The following is a 21,715-nucleotide window of genomic DNA, read 5'->3' as shown; positions in this document are numbered from 1 at the left end:
GCACAAACACACATACAACTTACTTTATAATATACTGATGGGGGGAGGAGAGCCCTGTCCATTTTAAATTTTAGGTCGGTCATTTTATTAATGAGCGATTTCTCTTTGGAGGGTGGTGGTGCCTTTTCAAAATAGTAAAAATTATACACTGGACATATGAGAAGCTTCGCTGTATTGGAGAACTGTATCAGCTCAGCAGAGAAATCCTTCGATACAAACAGACAGACAGACAGATAGAGATCCTGTTACTTTATTTTAATGATAATCGCTTTACCTTGATTTAACCTGTAAACTTTGAAGGGGTTGTAACTGTGAATGGAGAAGATCTGTCTACCTTCATTTCCAGGTAGTGTAAAACCAAGGTTCGGCAGCCGCGCATAAGCCTTAAATTAAAACCCGCTAGTATGACAAAAAAAATTCCCGAAAAGATGGATTGTCTGATTAGACACACAGCTGAATTTAAAAGTTATAATATGACGAATTCACTGAGGCCTACGCACGGATGACGCGCGGTTGCAGTGCCCTGTTTTATTGTTCTTTTGTAGTATACAATAAGATATTTTGACTCAGGAATAAAGAGAATGACTTAATGTCCGGTCAGGTGTGGCTAGCTCTGTATCTTCACTACTGATAAGATATTTTACCTCAAGAATAAAGAAATTGACTTAACGTCTGGTTAGGTGTGGTTAGCTCTTTCCTGGAGAGATTGCAAAGGACGGAAGAACATTTTTAACTATAGAGTATCTTCACTACTGATAAGATATTTTACCTCAGAAATAAAGAAAATGACTTAATAAACGGTGAGGTGGCTAGCTCTGTCCTGGAGAGATTGCAGTTGACGGACGGACATTTGTAACTATAGAGTAGCTTCGCTACTGATAAGATATTTTACCTCAGGAATACAGAGAATGACTTAATGAACGGCCAGGTGGCCAGCTCTGTCCTGGTGAGATTGCAGATGACGGACGGACATTTGTAACTATAGAGTATATTCGCTACTAATAAGATATTTTACCTCAGGAATAAAGAGAATGACTTGATGAACGGCCAGGTGGCCAGCTCTGTCCTGGACAGATTGCAAAGGCTGGAGGAAAGATTGGGTGGACAAGATAATAATATCCAGGTAACTATTTTTGTTGATTTTTCAACGTTTGCACGTCAGGGGCGTGACTTTTATAGAAATAGTAAAGGGTAATAATGAAGGGCTTTAAAGGTATAAGACAATGGACGATAAATTGATTAAATTGCTGGTTGAAAGTTTAAGACACTACTAGTTTGCAACTAACCAATTAAAATTCAACAAAAATAAAAAAAAGTTTTATGAAAAAGTGAACGTAATAAAACATTTAGGTTCCGATATAGTTTAAATGTCACATCCCCTTCTGACATTTAGTTGGATAGTTATATAAAAATGACAATGTTTATTGTAGGATGAACTTCAAGTTATAAATAGAAGATTACAAGCCGTGGAACAAAACTTTAATCAAAGGTAAATTATCTTTTAATTTGCAGTATTAATCCCCTTCCTCTTAAAAAAAATAATGGGAAAGTATAATTTTATTTTGGCCTAACCCTGCAGGGGGTCCTAACTTTGCCGTGCCTTTAACTGCTTGTAACCAATTTAACCTAACCTGATCAAATAATTATTTTTAAAAAGTTTCAGAATCAAAAAAGGTTAAGTGGTGGGGAGATTTTCTTTGCTTAACTAGATAATTTAATGGAAACCACAGGTTATATTGTAAGAAATATGAAAATTTTAGTTTAAAAGTTATCTAATTGATGTAACCATTTTTTAGCTCTGACTCTACTGATCTTGGCAAACTTAAAGTAATGGTAAGCTTTTTGGTTCATTTTAGGTTTTTTTTGCATTTTAAGTCTTTTATCTTCATGTTTTTAAAAACATCTTTCTTTACTACGTGTTACTTAAAATACACTTTTCCGAATTTAATTCTTCTGCTGACCCAAAAAGTTACTTTAAAGGCCTAGAAATACATGTACAAAATTTTATCTCGCTATCTCTACTGGCTAACTAGCGCCAGGTCTCTAAAAAATCAACAGATAACGGTAGCACGGCGGTTTTAACAATTTCTTAGAAATGTGCAGGATTTAGCTTTTTTTTTTGCATATTTCAACTTAAACATATTAGGTCAAAGATATTAAATCATCCCTCCAATTAAAATTTCTGTTTTTAAAAGTAAGAAAATACTTGTTTGGCGTGGTTTTTTTTATTCTCCAGAGGGTGGAGGTACCCTACCCCAAAAAATCCTCACTTGATCTTTAAGAAGCTGCACTGTTTAACGGTTGAAGAGATACAAACATACAGAAAGACATCCAGATACTTTTATGATATGTTAACAAACAATAAGGTTAAACATGAAATAAAAAGTTTCTTTTTCAGATTCGGCGACTAAGAAAACGCGTGGTTGATCTGGAGACTCAGCTAAACCTGGATTCCTGTGCCAGCAACCCTTGCAGGAATGGAGGATCCTGCATTGATACTTTTAATGGTTTTGTGTGCCAGGTATATTCTTTTATTATATTTATTAGAAATGTAGAAATAATTAGACACTACAGAAAACCCAATCGTAAAACACGCAACAGTAATATCATTTTGTAATATTAATTAAAAAATATTAAGTTATATCATAGAGATCTTAATCTACACACAGACAGACACACATAATGTTACCAGTTTTCTTTTCAATAAATACTAGTTAATAATATTGTATTAATTTAAAAATCAAGTTTACCCCTTTTTTTAAATTTCTTTATGAAAAAGGTGGTCTTTTTAATTACTCTATTATGACAAGTGTTAGTCTGTACATATATTTATGTGACGCTTTATGTATTCAAGCAAACATATCATTAATTATGGGGGGAATATTTGTGATTGTTTAGTGTCCAGACAATTGGGAGGGAGCTGACTGTTCTTTAGATGTTAATGAATGCAACCTGTTTGCTGGAACTGATCTAGGCTGCCAGAATGGAGCCACCTGCCAGAATACTCCTGGTAGTTACAGGTATGTTTGCTGGAACGGAACTGGGCTGCTAGAATGGAGCCAAATGCCGAAATACCCTGGTAGTTACAGGTATGTTTGCTAGAACTGCACTGGGCTGCCAGAATGGAGCTAACTGCCAGAATACTCCTGGTAGTTACAGGTATGTTATTGTTAGCTGGAACTGATCTGGGCTGCTAGTATGAAACCTCCCTCCAGAATACACCTGGTAGTTACAGGTATGTTTGCTGGAACTGATCTAGGCTGCCAGAATGGAGCCACCTACCAAAATACTTCTGGTAGTTACAGGTATATTTGCTAGAACTAAACTGGGCTGCCAGAATGGAGGCAACTGCCAGAATACTCCTGGTAGTTACAGGTATGTTATTGTTAGCTGGAACTGATCTGGGCTGCTAGTATGGAACCTCCCGCCAGAATACACCTGGTAGTTACAGGTATGTTTGCTGGAACTGATCTAGGCTGCCAGAATGGAGCAAACTGCCAGAATACTCCTGGTAGTTACAGGTATGATATTGTTAGCTGGAACTGATCTGGGCTGCTAGTATGGAACCTCCCGCCAGAATACACCTGGTAGTTACAGGTATGTTTGCTGGAACTGATCTGGGCTGCTAGTATGGAACCTCCCGCCAGAATACACCCAGTAGTTACAGGTATGTTTGCTGGAACTGAACTGGGCTGCCAGAATGAAGACAACTGCCAGAATACTCCTGGTAGTTACAGGTATGATATTGTTAGCTGGAACTGATCTGGGCTGCTAGAATGGAGCTATCTACCTGAACACTGCTGGTAGTTACAGGTATGTTTGCTTGTACTGAACTAGGCCACCTGCCACCTGCCAGAATACTCCTGGTAGTTACAGGTATCATATTCATCCTGAAGCAGCCTATAGTGACATCATACAATTTAAATGACCAATGTTAGGCCAGTTTACATTTTACTTTTGGTTAATTTACATGTATACTGGCTTATCATTGGTCATTTGTATTGAATGAAGTTGAACACTATAAGCTGCTTCATTCGTCCTTCTTACAATACTGTCCTATTCCTACTTTTTTCTCTAAATCAACTTTCTTCTATGAAAATATTAGACTATTTATGATAGTACTAGCGACACTTAATTATGGGGGGGGGGTATCCCTGGACAAGCACAAACACACACAGAGACAGACATACATCCTGTTACTTTTATAACAGAATAATATAATTGGTAGATGTCATTGTCCTCCAGATTTCTATGGGATGCACTGCACCAAGAAGACAAATTCTTGCAGTTCTGGCTCATCTCAGGTAAGACCTTATCAAAAATGTAAGAGACATTTCCTTCAAAGTTCATAGTCTAACACAACTACCCTCCTTAAATTTGAAATGGGTATAGCACCAAGTGAAATGTCTGTCTGTATGTCAATTTTATCTGTCATTAAGATATCTCATAATAAAGTAACAAGGATAGCAACATCCATAAATAGAAATAGCGAACCACAAATAAGCAGTGTTTGCAAACAGAAAAAGATTCAGAGCAGATATACAACTGTCATAAAAAAAAACAAGAAAAAATAGAAAATATACGATAATTCCTTTTTTTTTAATTCTATCTTTTTAAGCTTGACTGGAAGATAGGCCGACAAATTTATCGGTACAAAAAAATGCATAATATAAAATTAGCTGTTTATCTTAGAAAGCAGTTGAGAAAATACTAGATATTAAAATGAAAAAAAAATTTGATAATCTAGGAGATGTGTGGACATGGAACCTGTGTAGATTCTGCTGGAGCTGCTTCATTTACCTGTATCTGTGACCAGGTATGATTCATACAATTTTTAATAAGGTCAGGTGTATTGATAGGATTTGAAGGTGTTAGGTTAGGTATTGAAGGATAATGGTTAGGAATGTTCAAATTTTGTTCATTTACTAGTATCTTGATTTGTTTTACCTTCGTGTCAATTACTGAACCCCAACCCCTATTTTTTACATATTAGAAATATAAGGGGTGGGAGAATTATGTCTAACTATTACAGGGGGCCCTAACCTAGCATGGCTACCCATTACCCAATATAACCTAACCTAACCTGATATATAATATTAAATAAACAAATGAAAAACTAATCGTAATATTCCCTTTATTTAAAAAATAAGGGGGATCAGGGGTTTCATTGATTAAAAAGTCACTATGAGGGAAATCCCCCACAAGTGTATAGTAAAGATATGTTACGTGAAACTTTTTTAAGGGATGGACCACAGATGGAAACTCCCCAGCTTGTAATGTAGACGTGGATGAATGTAATGGTCTAAATCCTCCTTGTTCTACGTAAGTATAGTAGTAAAATATAGCTGTATTGCTGTACACGGGAGGAAAGGACAGGACATTGAACTGTAAATATCATTAATACCCAAAAATTTTCTTTAAACCTTAGGTAATCAAATTTGCATTTTTTGGTTCCAAACTTGTAAAATCCAAACTTATCAAACACTAATTTTAATTTACAGAAGGGAAAATTTTGTTAATCATCATTGGGAAAGAATAACAATTCATTGTCCTTAACAATCTCTGAAACATACTGCTCCCAAATGTTTTTTAATAGATTCTCTCATTCCTAAGCAAACAAACTTAAATAAAATCCCAAATTAGTTGTATAAACTAGAAGTATTCAAACATTTCCACCATTTATTTGAATCTATAGAAGAAGTAACTTTGTCCATTAGATTTGATTCTTTTGCAGGAAAAGAACAGTTATGTATTATTCAGTATAAGAAATAGGATATTATGAGAATAAGTAAGCCTTTTACAAAAATTAAAATCAGGAAGGGAGAGGACACTAGTCCCCAAAGTTTTATAGTTACGTTTTCTTATCATTTAGCTCAACAACTTTGAATTTTGATTGGTTGGATCATTAGGTTGTGTGTCCAAACCACTAATTGTAATCTACAGAGGAAGTAATTTTGTATATCATCTATTGCAATGTACACCAATTTATTGGGCATTGTCTTATCCCTTCAGATCCCTGAATTAAAATGAATATATCTTGAATTAGGAATCCTCTGGTCCAATGTATAAACACAGCTGGAGGTTTTGTCTGTGGCCATTGTCCTGAGGGTTACAGGTTAGAACATTTTTTTTATGAATTCATTTCTATTCAAACAATAAAATCCCCTATATTTTTTAATTAAATTAAAAAATGAGAAGGAAATTTTTTCTATGCTTAAACACAACAGGGGCCATATCACTGCAGGCTATACACTATACAGTACCCAATAAAACCTACCTTATACGTTCTAAAGTAACAAATAAGCAAACAAAAACAACCCCTCCTACAATTTTTTATTTATTACAAAATAAGAAGGAAAAGGGTTGGTGGGGGGGTAAGAAGGAATCTCTAGTATCATTGATGTCATAAAAAAGTTTTACTGCCTCTTAGTGACCACCGTTAATCGCGGAAATTTTATTATCATTGAATTGTTATAAAACAAACATACATTTTGAAGATAACATAAAATTTAATCTTGCAGTGGAAACGGATATTATTGCAATGATGTGAATGAATGTCGAGTAAACAATGGAGGTTGTAGTTTGTCACCATTTGTCCAATGTATTAATACCCAGGTAAACAATGGAGGTTGTAGTTTGTCACCATTTGTCCAATGTATTAATACCCAGGTAAATAATGGAGGTTGTAGTTAATCACCATTTGTCCAATGTATTAATACCCAGGTAAATAATGGAGGTTGTAGTTTGTCACCATTTGTCTAATGTATTAATACCCAGGTAAATAATGGAGGTTGTAGTTTGTCACCATTTGTCCAATGTATTAATACCCAGGTAAATAATGGAGGTTGTAGTTTGTCACCATTTGTCCAATGTATTAATACCCAGGTAGACAATGAAGGTTGTAGTTTGTCAATGTCACCATTTGTCCAATGTATTGATACCCAGGTAAATAATGGAGGTTGTAGTTTGTTACCTTTTGTCCAATGTATTAATACCCAGGTAAACAATGGAGGTTGTAGTTTGTCACCATTTGTCCAATGTATTAATACCCAGGTAAATAATGGAGGTTGTAGTTTGTCACCATTTGTCCAATGTATTAATACCCAGGTAAACAATGGAGGTTGTAGTTTGTCACCATTTGTTCAATGTATTAATACCCAGGTAAATAATGGAGGTTGTAGTTTGTTACCATTTGTCCAATGTATTAATACCCAGGTAAACAATGGAGGTTATAGTTTGTTAACATTTGTCCAATGTATTAATACCCAGGTAAACAATGGAGGTTATAGTTTGTTAACATTTGTCCAATGTATTAATACCCAGGTAAACAATGGAGGTTATAGTTTGTTAACATTTGTCCAATGTATTAATACACAGGTAAACAAGTATAATGTTAGTTATAGCATTATTTAGTTTAAATGGTTCCTGTAGATGTGATTACATTATTTTAATTCAAATCTGTACACTTAAAACAAATGATTAATTCCATTGAAAAACATAATTGAACAATTAACACTCTATCCCCTAATTTTAAGAAAATGAAATGAAAAGGGGCCGCACATTTTCAGTGGTGTCAACATAACATTAACAGATAAATCTCCTTAGATCTGTAATTTTCTTACCACAGGGATCTCGTCAATGTGGTGCCTGTCCTCCTGGATATTCTGGAAATGGAGAGGTCTGCACATTCCTGGGACCATGTCATCTTAATAATGGAGGGTGTCATCCTCTGGCAACTTGTGTCGCCTTCTCAGGTATGAAATATTTTAATTTTAAAGATATTATACATTGATTTAATGATGGATATGTCAAATACAGGAAAAATAACAAAATTTTTACGCTTGTATAAAACCAAAGTGACTATGTCATAGAATTTAAACATAATTCTAGGATCTGTGCAATGCTTCTGTGCACCTGGGTATGGTGGAACTGGAGTAGGACCTTTTGGCTGCCAACCTGGAGGCCAGTCATTACCTGGACCTTTACCTCCAGATACACAACAGGTACTTTATGCTCTTAGCTGACAACTTGGTGGATATTCTTTACCTGAACCTTCAACTTTTGATACTTACATACAGATACTTTAGCAAGTGTCTTACTCTCAACCAGTTTTCTTGAAGCAGCATTCACACTGAAAGATTTCTGTTTTTTTTTGTGACGACCTTTTCTTAAAATAATTTTCAGCTAACACATCAGATATACAGCTGTCAAGCTGTCATTTGAGTCAATCACCTGTACTGCTATTTTTATGAAAAAAATGTTACTGATACAAACCCCCTCCCCCACCAAATAATTTTGAAATAATTTGAAAATAAGATGGGGGGGGGGGGGTGTATTCTCTTTGCTTTGTTCTCTGCTGGGGATACTAATCATGCGGAGCATATTGTGCCCCTAAAATATAACCTAACTTAACCAGACCTAAAGTAAAAAAATACTCCTCCTTCCAATTCAGTTGCTTAACCAAATAATTTGTTAATACTTTCTACCTTTAGGTTGTTGTTAGTCCATGTGCCGGACAACCCTGTCTGAATGGAGGAACTTGTTTACCAACTGCATCAGGTATAATAATTATATAAGTTGTACTAGCCAGCTACAAGTTTCACTCTATTAGAATACATAATAATCTGGCATAACATCCAGGTAATAATAAATCCATTGTATCAGGTTACCTGTGTACCTGTACATCTGGCTATTCTGGAAGAAACTGTGAGACTATGCTGGACCCTTGTGAATCATCTCCTTGTTTGAATGGGGCAACGTGCACGTCAATCCAACAGGTTAAACTCATTTTTATTTAATTTAGTTTGTCTGTCCATCCATCTGTCAGTATGTAATGCTATGTGGTAAATGTTATTTTCTTGCTTGCTATTCAAGATAGACAGCTTAATTTTTTTGTGAAAGTTCCCTATACCAATTAGCATCTAGTGTACGAATTACTTGGTCCGTCGGTATCATAATCATAATACAAAAAAGAAATATTGAAACATAAAAATACTCCCAGACATCATTTAAGGAACCCTAGGGCATCATCCCCTTGAAATGGGATACAATACTCTAACGCTCACTTTACAATATCAGGTTAAGTAAAATCTAACAACCAACTCATTAATTGCACGCCCTTTATGTGGAATTCCTAACTTTGCATGTAAATGAGGTGCTCCTGTTTACGAGCCAAGGCATTCTTCCCAGTCTCCCTGTATGCATCACGCTTTATACAAAGCAGCAGTTGGAAAGCTATTATTTAATCTAATGGTTTTAAATCTTCATTTTTGTTATAGAATGTATATTGTAATTGTGAAAGTGGTTTCAATGGAGAGTTTTGTGAGAACGAGGTTCCATTCTGCGGGGGAACTTTTGTTGGAACTTCAGGTTAAAACAGTTTCTTTCTTGAATAAAAAATGCAATGATAAAGACCCCAAGGGGCGTAGTTGCCAAAAATCCTTATATAAAAGAAACAGTATGTCTTTTTCTGTGTGTACCTAAGGATCTTGCAAACCGCTGAACCGATAGGTTGACTTTACAGTGAAATTTTTCAAATGTCCTAGGAAGGTTTACAACGATTTTGTAACACCCCATTTACAAGAGGAATTGCTCTAAGTATTTATCAAAAGCTCTAAATACCGCTAACAGTTCTTATTTGCAGCATCTCAATTGCATAAACAAACATTACCATAACATTAGAGTGTCAGAATTGAATAAGCAGATTATAAAATCTATAAGTCTAAGCAAAATTGTAAGTAAATTTGTAGAAAAACTGTAAAAGAAACTTGTGATTATAGGACATATTGACTTCCCACCTGGAGATGGTGTCATGTATGGCCATGATCTTTCCTGTAACTTTGACATCCATGTAGCTGGTAACAAGGTACTTTTTTTATATAACTTTTTAGGCGTTTTACCTCAAAATGCCTAGTTGGCCATAAAACCCCATTAATTTGAAAATAAATTGATAATAATGGGGAGAAATGGGTGGGGGGTAGTGTTTTATTGTTTTTTCACTTTCTCTGTTTGCTTAGCACTTTGAGGAAAAGAGCCATTTTCTAAAAAAAATGTTTATATATTGAACTTAAGTTTAACCCATAAAAAGTTGATTGTTGGTTATCAGAGCCGATACAACTTGCAAATTTAACTTTAAAATAATGCATAGTACATAAAAAATTGTATCTTAAATTGCCTATAAAAGCACTGAAAACCCACACTTATTATTGAATTTCTGAGATTGGCCAGGCACTTTGAAGGAAACTGCTTGATTTTTAATTGATTATTACATAATTAATATAAGACCGACCAACTCTACTCAGTAATTTAGGCCTTTTGTAAGATTAGGTCCTTTTGTAGGTCTAGGTCTTATGTAATTTATGTCTTTTGAAGTCTAGGTCTTTTGTAGTTTAGGTCTTTTGCAATTTAGGTCTTTTGTAGCATTAGTTCTTTGTAATTAGGTCTTTTGAAGCAATGCCTTTATTTTACCTTGAAATTTTATTTTTAATTAAAAATATGAGATGATTTTTTAATAGGTGGTTCGAATTGATTTTCAAGAGTTTCATCTTGAGGGAGGTTGGAGCACTCACTGTTATGATAAGCTGGCAATATATGATGGACCTGATAGTTCTGGTCACAGGTAAGCCTCACCAGCTGGCAATATATGATGGACCTGATAGTTCTAGTCACAGGTAAGCCTCACCAGCTGGCAATATATAATGGACCTGACAGCTCTGGTCACAGGTAAACCTCTTCTCCACCACCTGACAATATATGATGGACCTGACAGTTATGGTCACAGGTAAACCTCACCAGCTGGCAATATATGATAGACCTGACAGTTCTGGTCACAGGTAAGCCTCACCAGCTGGCAATATTTGATGAACCTGACAGTTCTGGTCACAGGTAAACCTCACCAGCTGGCAATATATGTTGGACCTGCCAGTTCTGGTTATAGGTAAACCTCACCAGCTGGCAATATACGATGGACCTGACAGTTCTGTTCACAGGTAAACCTCACCAGTTGTCAATATAGGATGGACCTGACAGATTTACCCAAGGACAATGGAACTAATAATATTATTTATTACAATTGGAGAGTTTTGTGGAACAGATCTATCTGGTGACTATGGAACTAATAGTATTATTTATTAGAATTGGAGAGTATTGTGGAACAGAATTACCTGGTGACAATGGAACAATAGTATCTGCCTCTCCAAGCATGTACCTATCCTTCACTTCCGATTCTAGTCAAAGTAAGATTTTTAATAGTGAAACTTTCTATTGCTTGATAGGTTTGTACGTCCGTCTATATGTTTGTAAAAGATAACACATGTTAGAATTGTTTTACAGATTTAAGTAAATTTCTATTGATGATAAACAAAGTCCCCCCTTTCTTAATACTAAAATTATTGGAGGAAAAGGTTAGATACTGGAAACCAAAAGTTATAAAAGTATTATAAAAGTTTCAAGCCTGGAGAAAATGATTCATAAAACTTTGGGTACCAGTACATATGAAGTAGTATAAAATCAATTATATTTTATCCTATTTAAAAGTGAAATAAATTTAGGTCATTCTGGTTTCCGGTTAACCTGGAATGAAAGCAGTCCTGTGTGTGGCAGCAACTTTGAAGGCCAAACTCATGGTACCATTTCTTCTCCAGGTAGAATCTAAAAATCGATATATTATTACTTGGATGTTGCACCATATTTTCATGTACTCTGATTAAGTGTGTCTCGCAGCTGGCTAAAATAACATACCACCATACACTCCTTTTACTCCATACTCTCACCACCACCGGGGTCCATATTGGCAAGCTAAATTGAAGACAAATTTACCCCTGTCAATATATCCACGTATATCCTATATCCATTAATCTAAAGTTTTTATAGACGCCTGGAAACCATTTCTTCTCCACGTATAATTTAAAGTTTTGATGAACTACAAAGAATCTTTCTAGTGTGGCTTCGAAGCCGATTAATTAGAATGGGTTCTCAGCCATACTAAAAAATCATATAATGTATCGTATTATAGACAACTTTCCAGGAATACTAAACTAAAAATCATAATTTTAATACCAGTTTTGTTAACCCGGGCCTTCATCCCAACGGAGCTAACACAACTGGTTTTAACTGTTATTTTTTAATGAATGTTATCAAATATAGGTGCTTGAATTCATAATTATTTGTGACAAATAAAAAAACCAGCCCTTAAATATATAAAAAATTTTGTCAAAATAATCTTTTAATTATAATAATGATATGTAAAGAAAGTGTATCAACTTTTTTTTTTTATGGCTAGCCGGTTCTTTTTGTAAGTAGTAGATGTAAAATTTTTCATAGAATTCAGATATGCAATCGGTTTTTTTGTAGACCTCTTATTTTTTAAGTAATTTAAGTTTTTTAAAAAAATAATTAAGTCGGTTTTAAGGTACTAAAACGCAACAAAATAAAAGAAGAAAATGGCCAGTAAGAACAAAAATAGTTAGATCTTTAATTTGACACCTTACTTTTAAAATTCTGTTGAGTAATTATTGAAAAAATCTATTTTTTTAACCTCGGTTTAATAAAAACTTTAGACCTAAATATTTTCTCAAACAGACATAAAAAACATGGGTTCATATATACCTTTAGAATCAGAAAAATATTACGAATCCATTGTAAGCAAAATTGAAAAAAAGTAAAAAAATATAAAAATATAAAAATGGCCAATTGTATTTTTTGTTCTGGCAACACTATCGTCTTCCCTTTTTTACCCCCTCTTTACCCCCTCTATACCCCCTTCCCATTTTTATACCCAATTCAAAAGTTAAGACGTTGCCTGTACAATATAATATGATATTTTCATATAATTCCTTTTATTGTAGTTTATATACTATATTGTAAACTTTTTTTTCAATTTTGCTTACAATGGATTCGTAATATTTTTCTGATTCTAAAAGTATATATGAACCCATATTTTTTTACTTGTGAAATGATAAAATTGAGTTCAAAGTTTTTATTCTCGTGGGTTTAAAAAAATCGATTTTTTCAATAATTACCTGACAGAATTGAAAAAGTAAGGTGTCAAATTAAAGATCTTACTATTTTTGTTCATAATGGCCATTTTCTTTCTTTTTTTTGTTGCATTTTAGTACCTTAAAATCGACTTAATTTTTTTTTTAAACTTAAATTACTTAAAAAATAAGAGGTCTACAAAAAAAACCGATTGCATATCTGAATTCTATGAAAAATTTTACATCTACTACTTACTAAAAGTACCGGCTAGCTATAAAAAAAAAGTTGATACAACTTCTTTATAAATCTCAGACCATTAAAAGAGTAAGAAAAGAAGACATTTTAAGATATGTTATTCAACTTTAACCATTTTTAAAAAGTCCGGATTAAAGTAAATGATTAGAGCGCCGGGGCAGGAGTATCAGCTAATAGAATCCTAAATATTATCACAGCCAAGTCATTACATAAGAGCAGATTGCAATTTGTTAGCAGACGGAAAAGGTCCCCACCACTTGAACCAGGTAGTTGTCTGGGTTATATATATACTTATCAATTTATTCTTCCAGGTTGGCCAGGAAAGTATCCGCACAATGCAGACTGTGCCTGGAATATCCAGGTTGGGGCTGGCAAAAGGATCCAGTTCCATTTTGGAGCCTTGCAGATTGAAACACATGATACTTGTGCTTATGATAAGGTATATAAAGTTGAACAAAAATAAATCTTCTCAACTCTTTTTTAAAATAATTGAAATTGGGTTGGCTGTTGTTTTCTCCTACTTATAACCACTGTGGGAGGCCAATGCATGCCTTGATTAACCTTGCAGGGCTGCCCAATTTCCAACATAACATACCTTAATCTAAGGTATTAAACAAATCGATGAAAAACTACCAAACTACAAAAAATAAGAAGGGGGGCTGAGGGGGGGGGGGGTCAGTGCTCACACCACAAAAGACATTTCTATATAAACTAAACTTATCCTTCAGGTTGAAATCAGAGAAGGAGTTACTGACCATTTGTTGGGCCAGTTCTGTAACTCAACAATACCGGCGCCAATCACTTCTAGTGCTAATCATGCTACTGTCAGGTGAGAATTTACACTTTTTAGTAGCACAGCTACTTTATAATTCACATTGTTTGTCCGTTCGTCCATCCGTGAGATACGAAGTGTGTGAAATGTGATTTTCTCTGCTCCTATTTACGATAGAAGGCTGAAACATCTTTGTCATTTTTCCACTCTCAGACGTTCATGTAAAAGGTTTTGTGTTTTTTTCTCTAAAAAATAGAGACTGTTATTATTTGTTTAATATTTTTAAACCATTTATTTTCTTTTACATCAATTTACTTAAAATTATTCTTGTTATATTAAGATTTATTTCTGATTCCTCCTCTAATGGCAATGGTTTCCTGATAACCTGGGCAGAAGTACCTGGTGTTCCTGGTTGTGGGGGCCTACTTACACAGGTAGTTTTCTATCTATCTATCTACGCAATGGTTTCTTGATAACCTGTGTCTTTCTGTTTAACATGAGAACATTGTCTTGACTAATAATGTCAATACTTAGTAGTTTCCTGTGGATAGAAACATAACCTTTTTGAAAATTGTTAAATAATTCACTAAAATCAAAAGATCTTATGAGGTTTAAACCAGGGCTTGGCAACCGTACGTCAGACGCATGTATGTATGCCTCAGTAAAATCATCATTTTGTAAGTGTTAAACTTAGCTGGATGTATAAACCTGTTCCTAAACAGATAATCCATCTTTTCGAGAAAAAAAAATATATGTCACGCTAGAGGTTTTCAATTTAAGGCTTAATTACTGCCGAGCCCTGGTTTAAACATATAATGGATAAACTTTTCAAACTTTCAATTTCAGACCCGAGGAGAAATAAGATCTCCACGACATCCTGACTCTTATGATTCAAATTTGAGCTGTGAATGGACAATCAGAGTACCTCCAGAAGACAGGTGAAAAAACTTCCTAAATTTTTTTAAGACAAAGGTGACAACATTCAAAAGAAAATTAGGAGCTTCTCCTCAAAGTACCTAGCGAGCAGAGTAATCATCCCTCTTTTTTCAATAGAAATAATAATATGCGAAGAGTATTTTTTTCTTTTTTATCCAACCCGTTCTCTATACCTGCTGTGCCCAACCCTGCGAGTGTTCAATGTGCCCAATATAAACTAACTAACCTAAAGTGTAACAATAATACAAGAAAAAATATACCCGTCCCCTTTATTTTCTTTGAATCTGAAAACAATTTAGAAAAAAAATATAATTTCAAAAATTATTTTATTTAGAATTGAGTTAGAGTTCAATACATTTGAGCTAGAGGGTGGAGCATCCTGTAATTTTGATTTTGTAGAACTCAGAGAGGTCACTGGTCAACTTGTTGGAAGGTAAGCTGGCATTTTTCATCTTCATAACTTAAATCATTTAAAGTTTTAGCCTTAATGATATTTTGTGCAAGAACGTCCAAGCTTTTTTTTTGAGGGGTGATATCAATTAGGGTAATTTAACTTTAGGATAAAGGGGTTGTAAAAAAGTGCACGAAACCCCATAAAATTTTATTGGGGATTCAAAGGTCACATTTTGGATGTAAAATATCAAAAAATTTACCTGATTTTCTGGTGTTCATTTGTCACCAAATTGCTTTGACAACTAATTTAATATATATCTAAATTCAGCTCTAAGTTCCTAACATACGTACATATATAATGGGCACTCTAGTCCCTTAATTAGATTAGAATATGTCTTTTTGAAAAAAAGGTATATAGTTTCCACTTCTTCCACTTATTCAAAAATTCTTTTAAGTGCTTTCTCGACTTTTGTATGTCCCTTGAGTTATCTAAAATTGTTTAGCCAGTAAGTTTGATTTTTGTATGTTTTTACAAGAAAGGACAGTATACTTTTTTGCATTGCAAAAAGGAATCAGTTCTCATGAAAACTAGTTTTGTCAATATTTAATAATGTTTTCTGTTCAGATATTGTGGAAGCAACCTGCCTCCCAGCTATAAATCTCAATCCAATCAGCTGATTCTAACTTTTAATTCTGATTACTCGGTACATCACAGCGGCTTCAGAGCTACATATGCTACAGGTAATAGCAGGGAGCTAAAGGGATAAGACAATGGACGATAAATTGATGTACAGCACATTCCTAATAATGATACACAATATTTTTGCTTCGGTAAATTATAAAGGTGGTTAAAACGTTAGGACACTCAACTTAATGAACCAACCAATCAAAATTCAATGAATGGCCCCAAATTTGTTAAGCCAACGAATAATGAAAACATTATTTAAATCTTTGCCCTATCCACCCCTTATACAGTATGACCCTCGAAAAAGTATTTTTAAGCATCTGCAGCCCTTATTTCTCAATGAATTATTAAAAAATGCATATGTCCTTGTTCTCCATAGTATTCCACGTAAGTAGATATAAAAATATTTTTTTTTACCTCCATTAACACCGGAGATTTTTAGAGCTAAAGTTTTGAAAAAGTGACTGAGAAAAAGAATTTTTTTTTGTTTCTCTTATTTTTTGGATGGTTATATTATGTTTTTCTGGCAACTGAATAATGAGACACAAAGAAAAACAAGTTAACTAAATATTTCTTTTTTATTCCACAAAAAAATATAAATTTTTAATGGCAAAAAAATACTACTGAATGAATTGATTATTTGCAAATTTTATGTTATTTATTAACCCTTATTTATAGAAAAGGATTAATTATGACAGTTTCTCCGCCTACTTTTCTGACATCTCAATTATTTAATAGGGGGTAAATTAAGCTTTTTAGACTAAAAAATCATTATGTTTTATTTTTATTTTCTTTATAACTTTTTTGTTATTAAAGTTTGGATTGTGAAACAAAAACAATTTTTCTGCTATATTCATAGAGATTTATTTGTTTTTTTAATCTTAAACAATTTTGCCTAATAAGTAAGTTTTTCAAAATATCATTAAACTAAAAAGACTCAAAAAATATGTGTAAAAAAATGCTTTTTACTCAAAAACTAAATTTTTTATTTCATTTTTGTATAAAGTTTCTTCTAGTAACAAAAATAAAAGGATTTCTTGCTTAATTTTGCTAAAAAAATCGTTTCATGTTAAAAGTTACTTTTTCCTCAGTCACTTTTTCAAAACTTTAGCACTAAAAATCTCTGGTGTTAATGGAGGTAAAAAAAAATATTTTTATATCTAGTTACGTGGAATACTATGGAGAACAAGGACATATGCATTTTTTAATAATTCATTGAGAAATAAGGGCTGCAGATGCTTAAAAATACTTTTTCGAGGGTCATACTGTAAATAAATCAATTACTCGTTTCATGTTAATCTAATTGAAACCAATTTTATGAAATATGAATATTTTTAGCTTGTGGCGGAGAATTTACAGGGCTAAGCGGGGTAATCTCATCTCCATATCATCCAAGCAATTATCCTGAACACAGGTATGTATACTTATCCTTGTAATAAAAGTAACAGGATCTTTGTCTGTCTGTCTGCACTGAAGGATCTCTTCTATACAATGTAGCTTTTCATAGGTCCTGGGAAGTGTTTCCATTTATTCTCCAAATCTAATTTCATATTTATTTCAGAGAATGTGTGTATCTTATATCTGTACCTCCAGGAAACGCTATTAATCTCCAGTTTGAGTAAGTACTTTAAAATTGGAGACCAATTTCCTCTAAATGACTAGTCGAGCACAGAACCCCCATTTTCCTTATTTTGATATAGATTAAAAATAAGAGTAGGAATAGATTTTAGCTAATTAAATAGCTATTTTATTGTTCCTCCCACGAATTGTTCTGTGCTCCCTAAGCACTTTGAGGGAAAGCTCTTAATAATAAAAAAAACAAAGCTCATTCAAATATTAAGAATAATCTCAAAAACTAAGCAAGTTATTTATTTTCTTAAAGTAGAGACCAACCAGCAATCAACAAAACAAAATAAAAATTAAAAACATAGTTTAACACTTTTAATATTTTTTTCCAATAAATATTTTTACGGGATATTTTTAAAAAAGAAAAATAAGCAATAATTAAATTTTTATTTCAGAGAGTTTGATATAGAAGCTGTATCTTGGGCTCCTTTCTGTCCGTTTGACTACCTAGGTACTATTAGTTTAACCGCTGGACCAATATGGTTCTCTTTTATAGGGTAGGTTTACAACTATTTTTTGGAAAGGTTACCTCAACTCTTCCAAGATAAATTGTCCCTGAAGAATTACCACCAAAAAAAGTTCTTATTTTTTTTGTAAATAAGTCTCATTCCGATCAATGAATATAGACATTAATACTTTAAATTAAGTGTTAAATTTTAACATAAATTGTCATGCTGTAATTGTATCAATATATTTTAGAAATTCGAGATGGAGATACCCGGAACTCCAGCCTGATAGGAACTTTCTGTGGGGATCCCACTAGAACTCCAGGCGAGTCTTTCATCAATTTTTACTAAGCCTTGGTATATTTTCCTTTATTTTTTTTTTGTAGCGAATCTACACTCTACAACTAATATTTTCTATCCGTCCTTTAGTCAGTCTGTAACGTAATGGGGGATTTTCTATTCAAGTTAGACGTTTTTTGTGAAGATTCCCTATTCAAATAAGCATCCAGTATTTATTTTATTTTTATTTTTTCCGTTGGTCTGTCAGCCATGCACAATATATAATAATAAACAGGATGTCTGTTTGTCTGTCTGTTTGTGTGTACCGAAGGATCTCGCCAACCGCTGAACCGATCGGGTTCTCCTTATAGGTCCCTGGAAGGTTTGGGGGAGGGTACCACAACCCTCCCAAGAGAAATCGCCCCTAGAAAAAAATGAACCCCCCCAAAAAATTTTATTTACTTTTTCTTTCAAAATCTGATATAAGAAATTGGGTTACCAAATTCGATTCTCCCCTCCTCAAGTGCCCCTAGAGGCCTCTAGGGGCGTAGCCGCTAGTATATACATAAATGAGCTAGATAGATACTGCAATTTATTTATATTTAAATATTTAAATAATATAAACTTTTGTGCTTATAATATAAGATTGTTTTCATTCTTGTTTTTTGTTTAGGTCCCATAGTATCCCAGTACAATTATATCTGGATGAAATTTGTTACTGACGGAACTGTACATAATAGGAATTACATTTTTATTTTTATAAAGTTTTTTTCATTGTGAGGTGACAGTATAGTTATTTATCGAATCGCATTATAGCGGATATTGAGATAGAAAATTAAGATTTCAATTTCAATAATTTTTAAAAACTATTTGTAATGCGATGCTATACATGAATTTTCAGTATTGCTGAGAAGTGGTTTTAATACAGCGGATATAAATAGGTTAAGAAGCTTTACTGGGAAAATCATTTACATTTTATGAGAAATTTTCTTAGATTTTTCTTTTTAATTTTTTGGGGTGTTTGAATTTAAGGTTTAATGTTTTAATAGGATATTTGAAATAACATCGATCTAATTTTACAATTTAAAGTTATGGATAGAAATGTCATTTACAGAGGTTTCAAACTGAACTATTCAACAAGTAAGTAATGTATTCTTTATTAAGAAGTGCACCCTTAAAATCTTATTTATTGACTGAGAAACCTTAGTAAAACTAGGATGACTCATGACATTATAGAAGAGCTTCGCTTTTAAAAATGATCATATAAGCAGAATATTCATTATACATAAACTTTATTTTGCTTTGTAGCAAAACTACTCTATATTTCACTTTGTACGTCCGTCCATAGAAATGTGATTTTCTTTGCTGTTTTTAGCTAGACATCTGAAACTTTATTATTCCCTGTAAAATTTACTATATTCGTCAGTCTGTCGGTCATGCTTAAAAAGACAAAGATACCTATTTAATTTTTGGGATTTTTTTAATATTAAATATCACACATCCTTTCTAATTCTTTTCATCTGCTCTATAACTCTCTTTGTCTGTTTGTCAATCCATGATTTATTTTGTGCATAACTATTTATGGATGTTGTCATCATTTTTTAGTTGATGTATCATGTGGCGGAATCTTGAAGGAAAGAACTGGAATAATCACATCACCTGGCAACCCTGAACAGTATGCCCATGGGGCTGATTGCAGGTACTATAATCACTTCACCTGGCAACCCTGAACAGTATGCCCATGGGCTGATTGCAGGTATTTATAATCACTTTACCTGGCAACTCTGAACATTATGCCCATGGGGCTGATTGCAGGTATTTATAATCACTTCACCTGGCAACCCTGAACAGTATGCCCATGGGGCTGATTTCAGGTACTTATAACCACTTCACCTGGCAACCCTGAACATTATGCCCATTGGGCTGACTGCAGGTATTTATAACCACTTCACCTGGCAACCCTGAACAGTATGCCCATGGGGCTGATTGCAGGTATTTATAATTATTTCACCTGGCAACCCTGAACAGTATGCCCATGAGGCTGATTTCAGGTACTTATAACCACTTCACCTGGCAACCCTGAACAGTATGCCCATGGGGCTGATTGCAGGTATTTGTAATCACTTCACCTGGCAACCATGAACAAACAGTACGCCCATGTGGCTGATTGCGGGTACTTATAACCACTTCACCTGGCAACCCTGAACATAATGCCCATGGAGCTGATTCCAGGTACTTATTATCGCTTTACCTGGCCTCCCTGGCAGCGATTTTTTTTAAAAAGGTAAAATGAATAAAAGAGCAATTATTTTATTAATAATAATTTTTACTCTAAATGTAATAATTTTTTTGGTAAATGTTTTGCTAAATTTGATTTATAATAACCAATATACAAACACAAAAAAATCTTCTAAATGAACAAAACATTAAAAGAAAATTAAATTTTCAGTAAAATTTAGAGTATTTCTAAGATCTAATTTATTTTTGTATATTAGAAATTATAACTAATTTCTTTAGATGGTTAATATCAGCACCACAAGGAATGATTATCAAGATGTCCTGGCTCACTTTCTCATTGCAGGAATTTATTTAATTTCAATAAGCTAGTTTTCCTCTATAAAATGAACTTATTCTTGTTACTACATATATGTTAGTACTATTCGTTGTGCCCCTAGTATCTAGGTGATCTGTGTTTAAAGGTGTAGGAATTTAGGGGAAAAAAAGAAAAATAGCCTAAACTCTTCCTAAACTCAATAGGTTCAGTTGTTACCGAAATATTAAGAAACGCACTAATAACCTTACTATTTTTTACATGTATTTTACTTAGCACCATCAATGAAAATAATATAAATGTTTTTCTCGTATTCATTTGAATCCGGTGGATAGGAACCGGTTCTCATGAATACGAAAAAACTATGTCTAGCATCGTATTATATCCAGTTTTCTACGAATATAGAAATGTACAATCATTAGATTAAAACTAGTTTTTTAGCCGGTGCCTTCGGCACCACGGGGCTAACAAAACTAGTTTTAATCTTATAATTGTACATTCTATATCCGTGGAAAGCCGTTTATAATACGATACGAGAAATAACTATTAATGCGCGCCTATCAATGCATTTGAAGATACTTTTGACACTTTGAAATCAACAAAGCATTTAACGAGTTAAACTTCTGCTAAACTGTCTTACAAAACTGTAGTAAAACTAAAATTTACGTATATTAAGAATGAAAAGACCAAAAAATCTTTTGTTTAATACCCAATCATCGATAGTGTCTTATTGAAACGTTTTTTTATACATCAAATTTTAAGAAAATAGTATGATATTGGATCCGATGATTTTATTG

General features: G+C 33.5%; 1 protein-coding gene across 1 annotated transcript; it reads left to right on the top strand.

The window, feature by feature from the left end:
* The first annotated feature begins 315 nt into the window (after nucleotides 1–315).
* On the top strand, nucleotides 316–18,439 carry LOC145326628 (cubilin-like). Its single transcript, XM_080169998.1, has 30 exons — nucleotides 316–362; nucleotides 1,021–1,123; nucleotides 1,431–1,489; nucleotides 1,797–1,833; nucleotides 2,399–2,521; nucleotides 2,899–3,020; nucleotides 4,229–4,304; nucleotides 4,748–4,816; nucleotides 5,243–5,322; nucleotides 6,047–6,115; nucleotides 6,522–6,615; nucleotides 7,628–7,754; nucleotides 7,891–8,003; nucleotides 8,493–8,559; nucleotides 8,665–8,777; nucleotides 9,279–9,369; nucleotides 9,780–9,865; nucleotides 10,515–10,618; nucleotides 11,134–11,234; nucleotides 11,550–11,642; nucleotides 13,542–13,669; nucleotides 13,959–14,059; nucleotides 14,343–14,436; nucleotides 14,849–14,940; nucleotides 15,273–15,371; nucleotides 15,957–16,072; nucleotides 17,355–17,430; nucleotides 17,578–17,634; nucleotides 18,038–18,093; nucleotides 18,342–18,439. Exons 1-30 carry the CDS (start codon nucleotides 316–318, stop codon nucleotides 18,437–18,439), a joined length of 2,691 nt encoding a protein of 896 aa, XP_080026124.1.
* Nucleotides 18,440–21,715: the final 3,276 nt, after the last annotated feature.

The sequence above is a fragment of the Acartia tonsa genome, chromosome 8 (assembly GCF_053477335.1).
Source record: "Acartia tonsa isolate MP-2025a chromosome 8, ASM5347733v1, whole genome shotgun sequence".
NCBI lineage: Eukaryota > Metazoa > Arthropoda > Copepoda > Calanoida > Acartiidae > Acartia > Acartia tonsa.
The sequence above is the reverse complement of the archived record's forward strand: the minus strand, read 5'-3'. Positions and strand labels throughout refer to the sequence as shown.

Bases quoted from the DNA above. Each gene is read 5' to 3' on its own strand.
- LOC145326628 (XM_080169998.1), top strand. From the start codon at position 316: ATGGAGAAGATCTGTCTACCTTCATTTCCAGGTAGTGTAAAACCAAG. The intron at 7,755-7,890 runs GTATGAAATATT...ACATAATTCTAG, and splicing joins AACTTGTGTCGCCTTCTCAG to GATCTGTGCAATGCTTCTGT. The intron at 8,004-8,492 runs GTACTTTATGCT...TTCTACCTTTAG, and splicing joins TACCTCCAGATACACAACAG to GTTGTTGTTAGTCCATGTGC.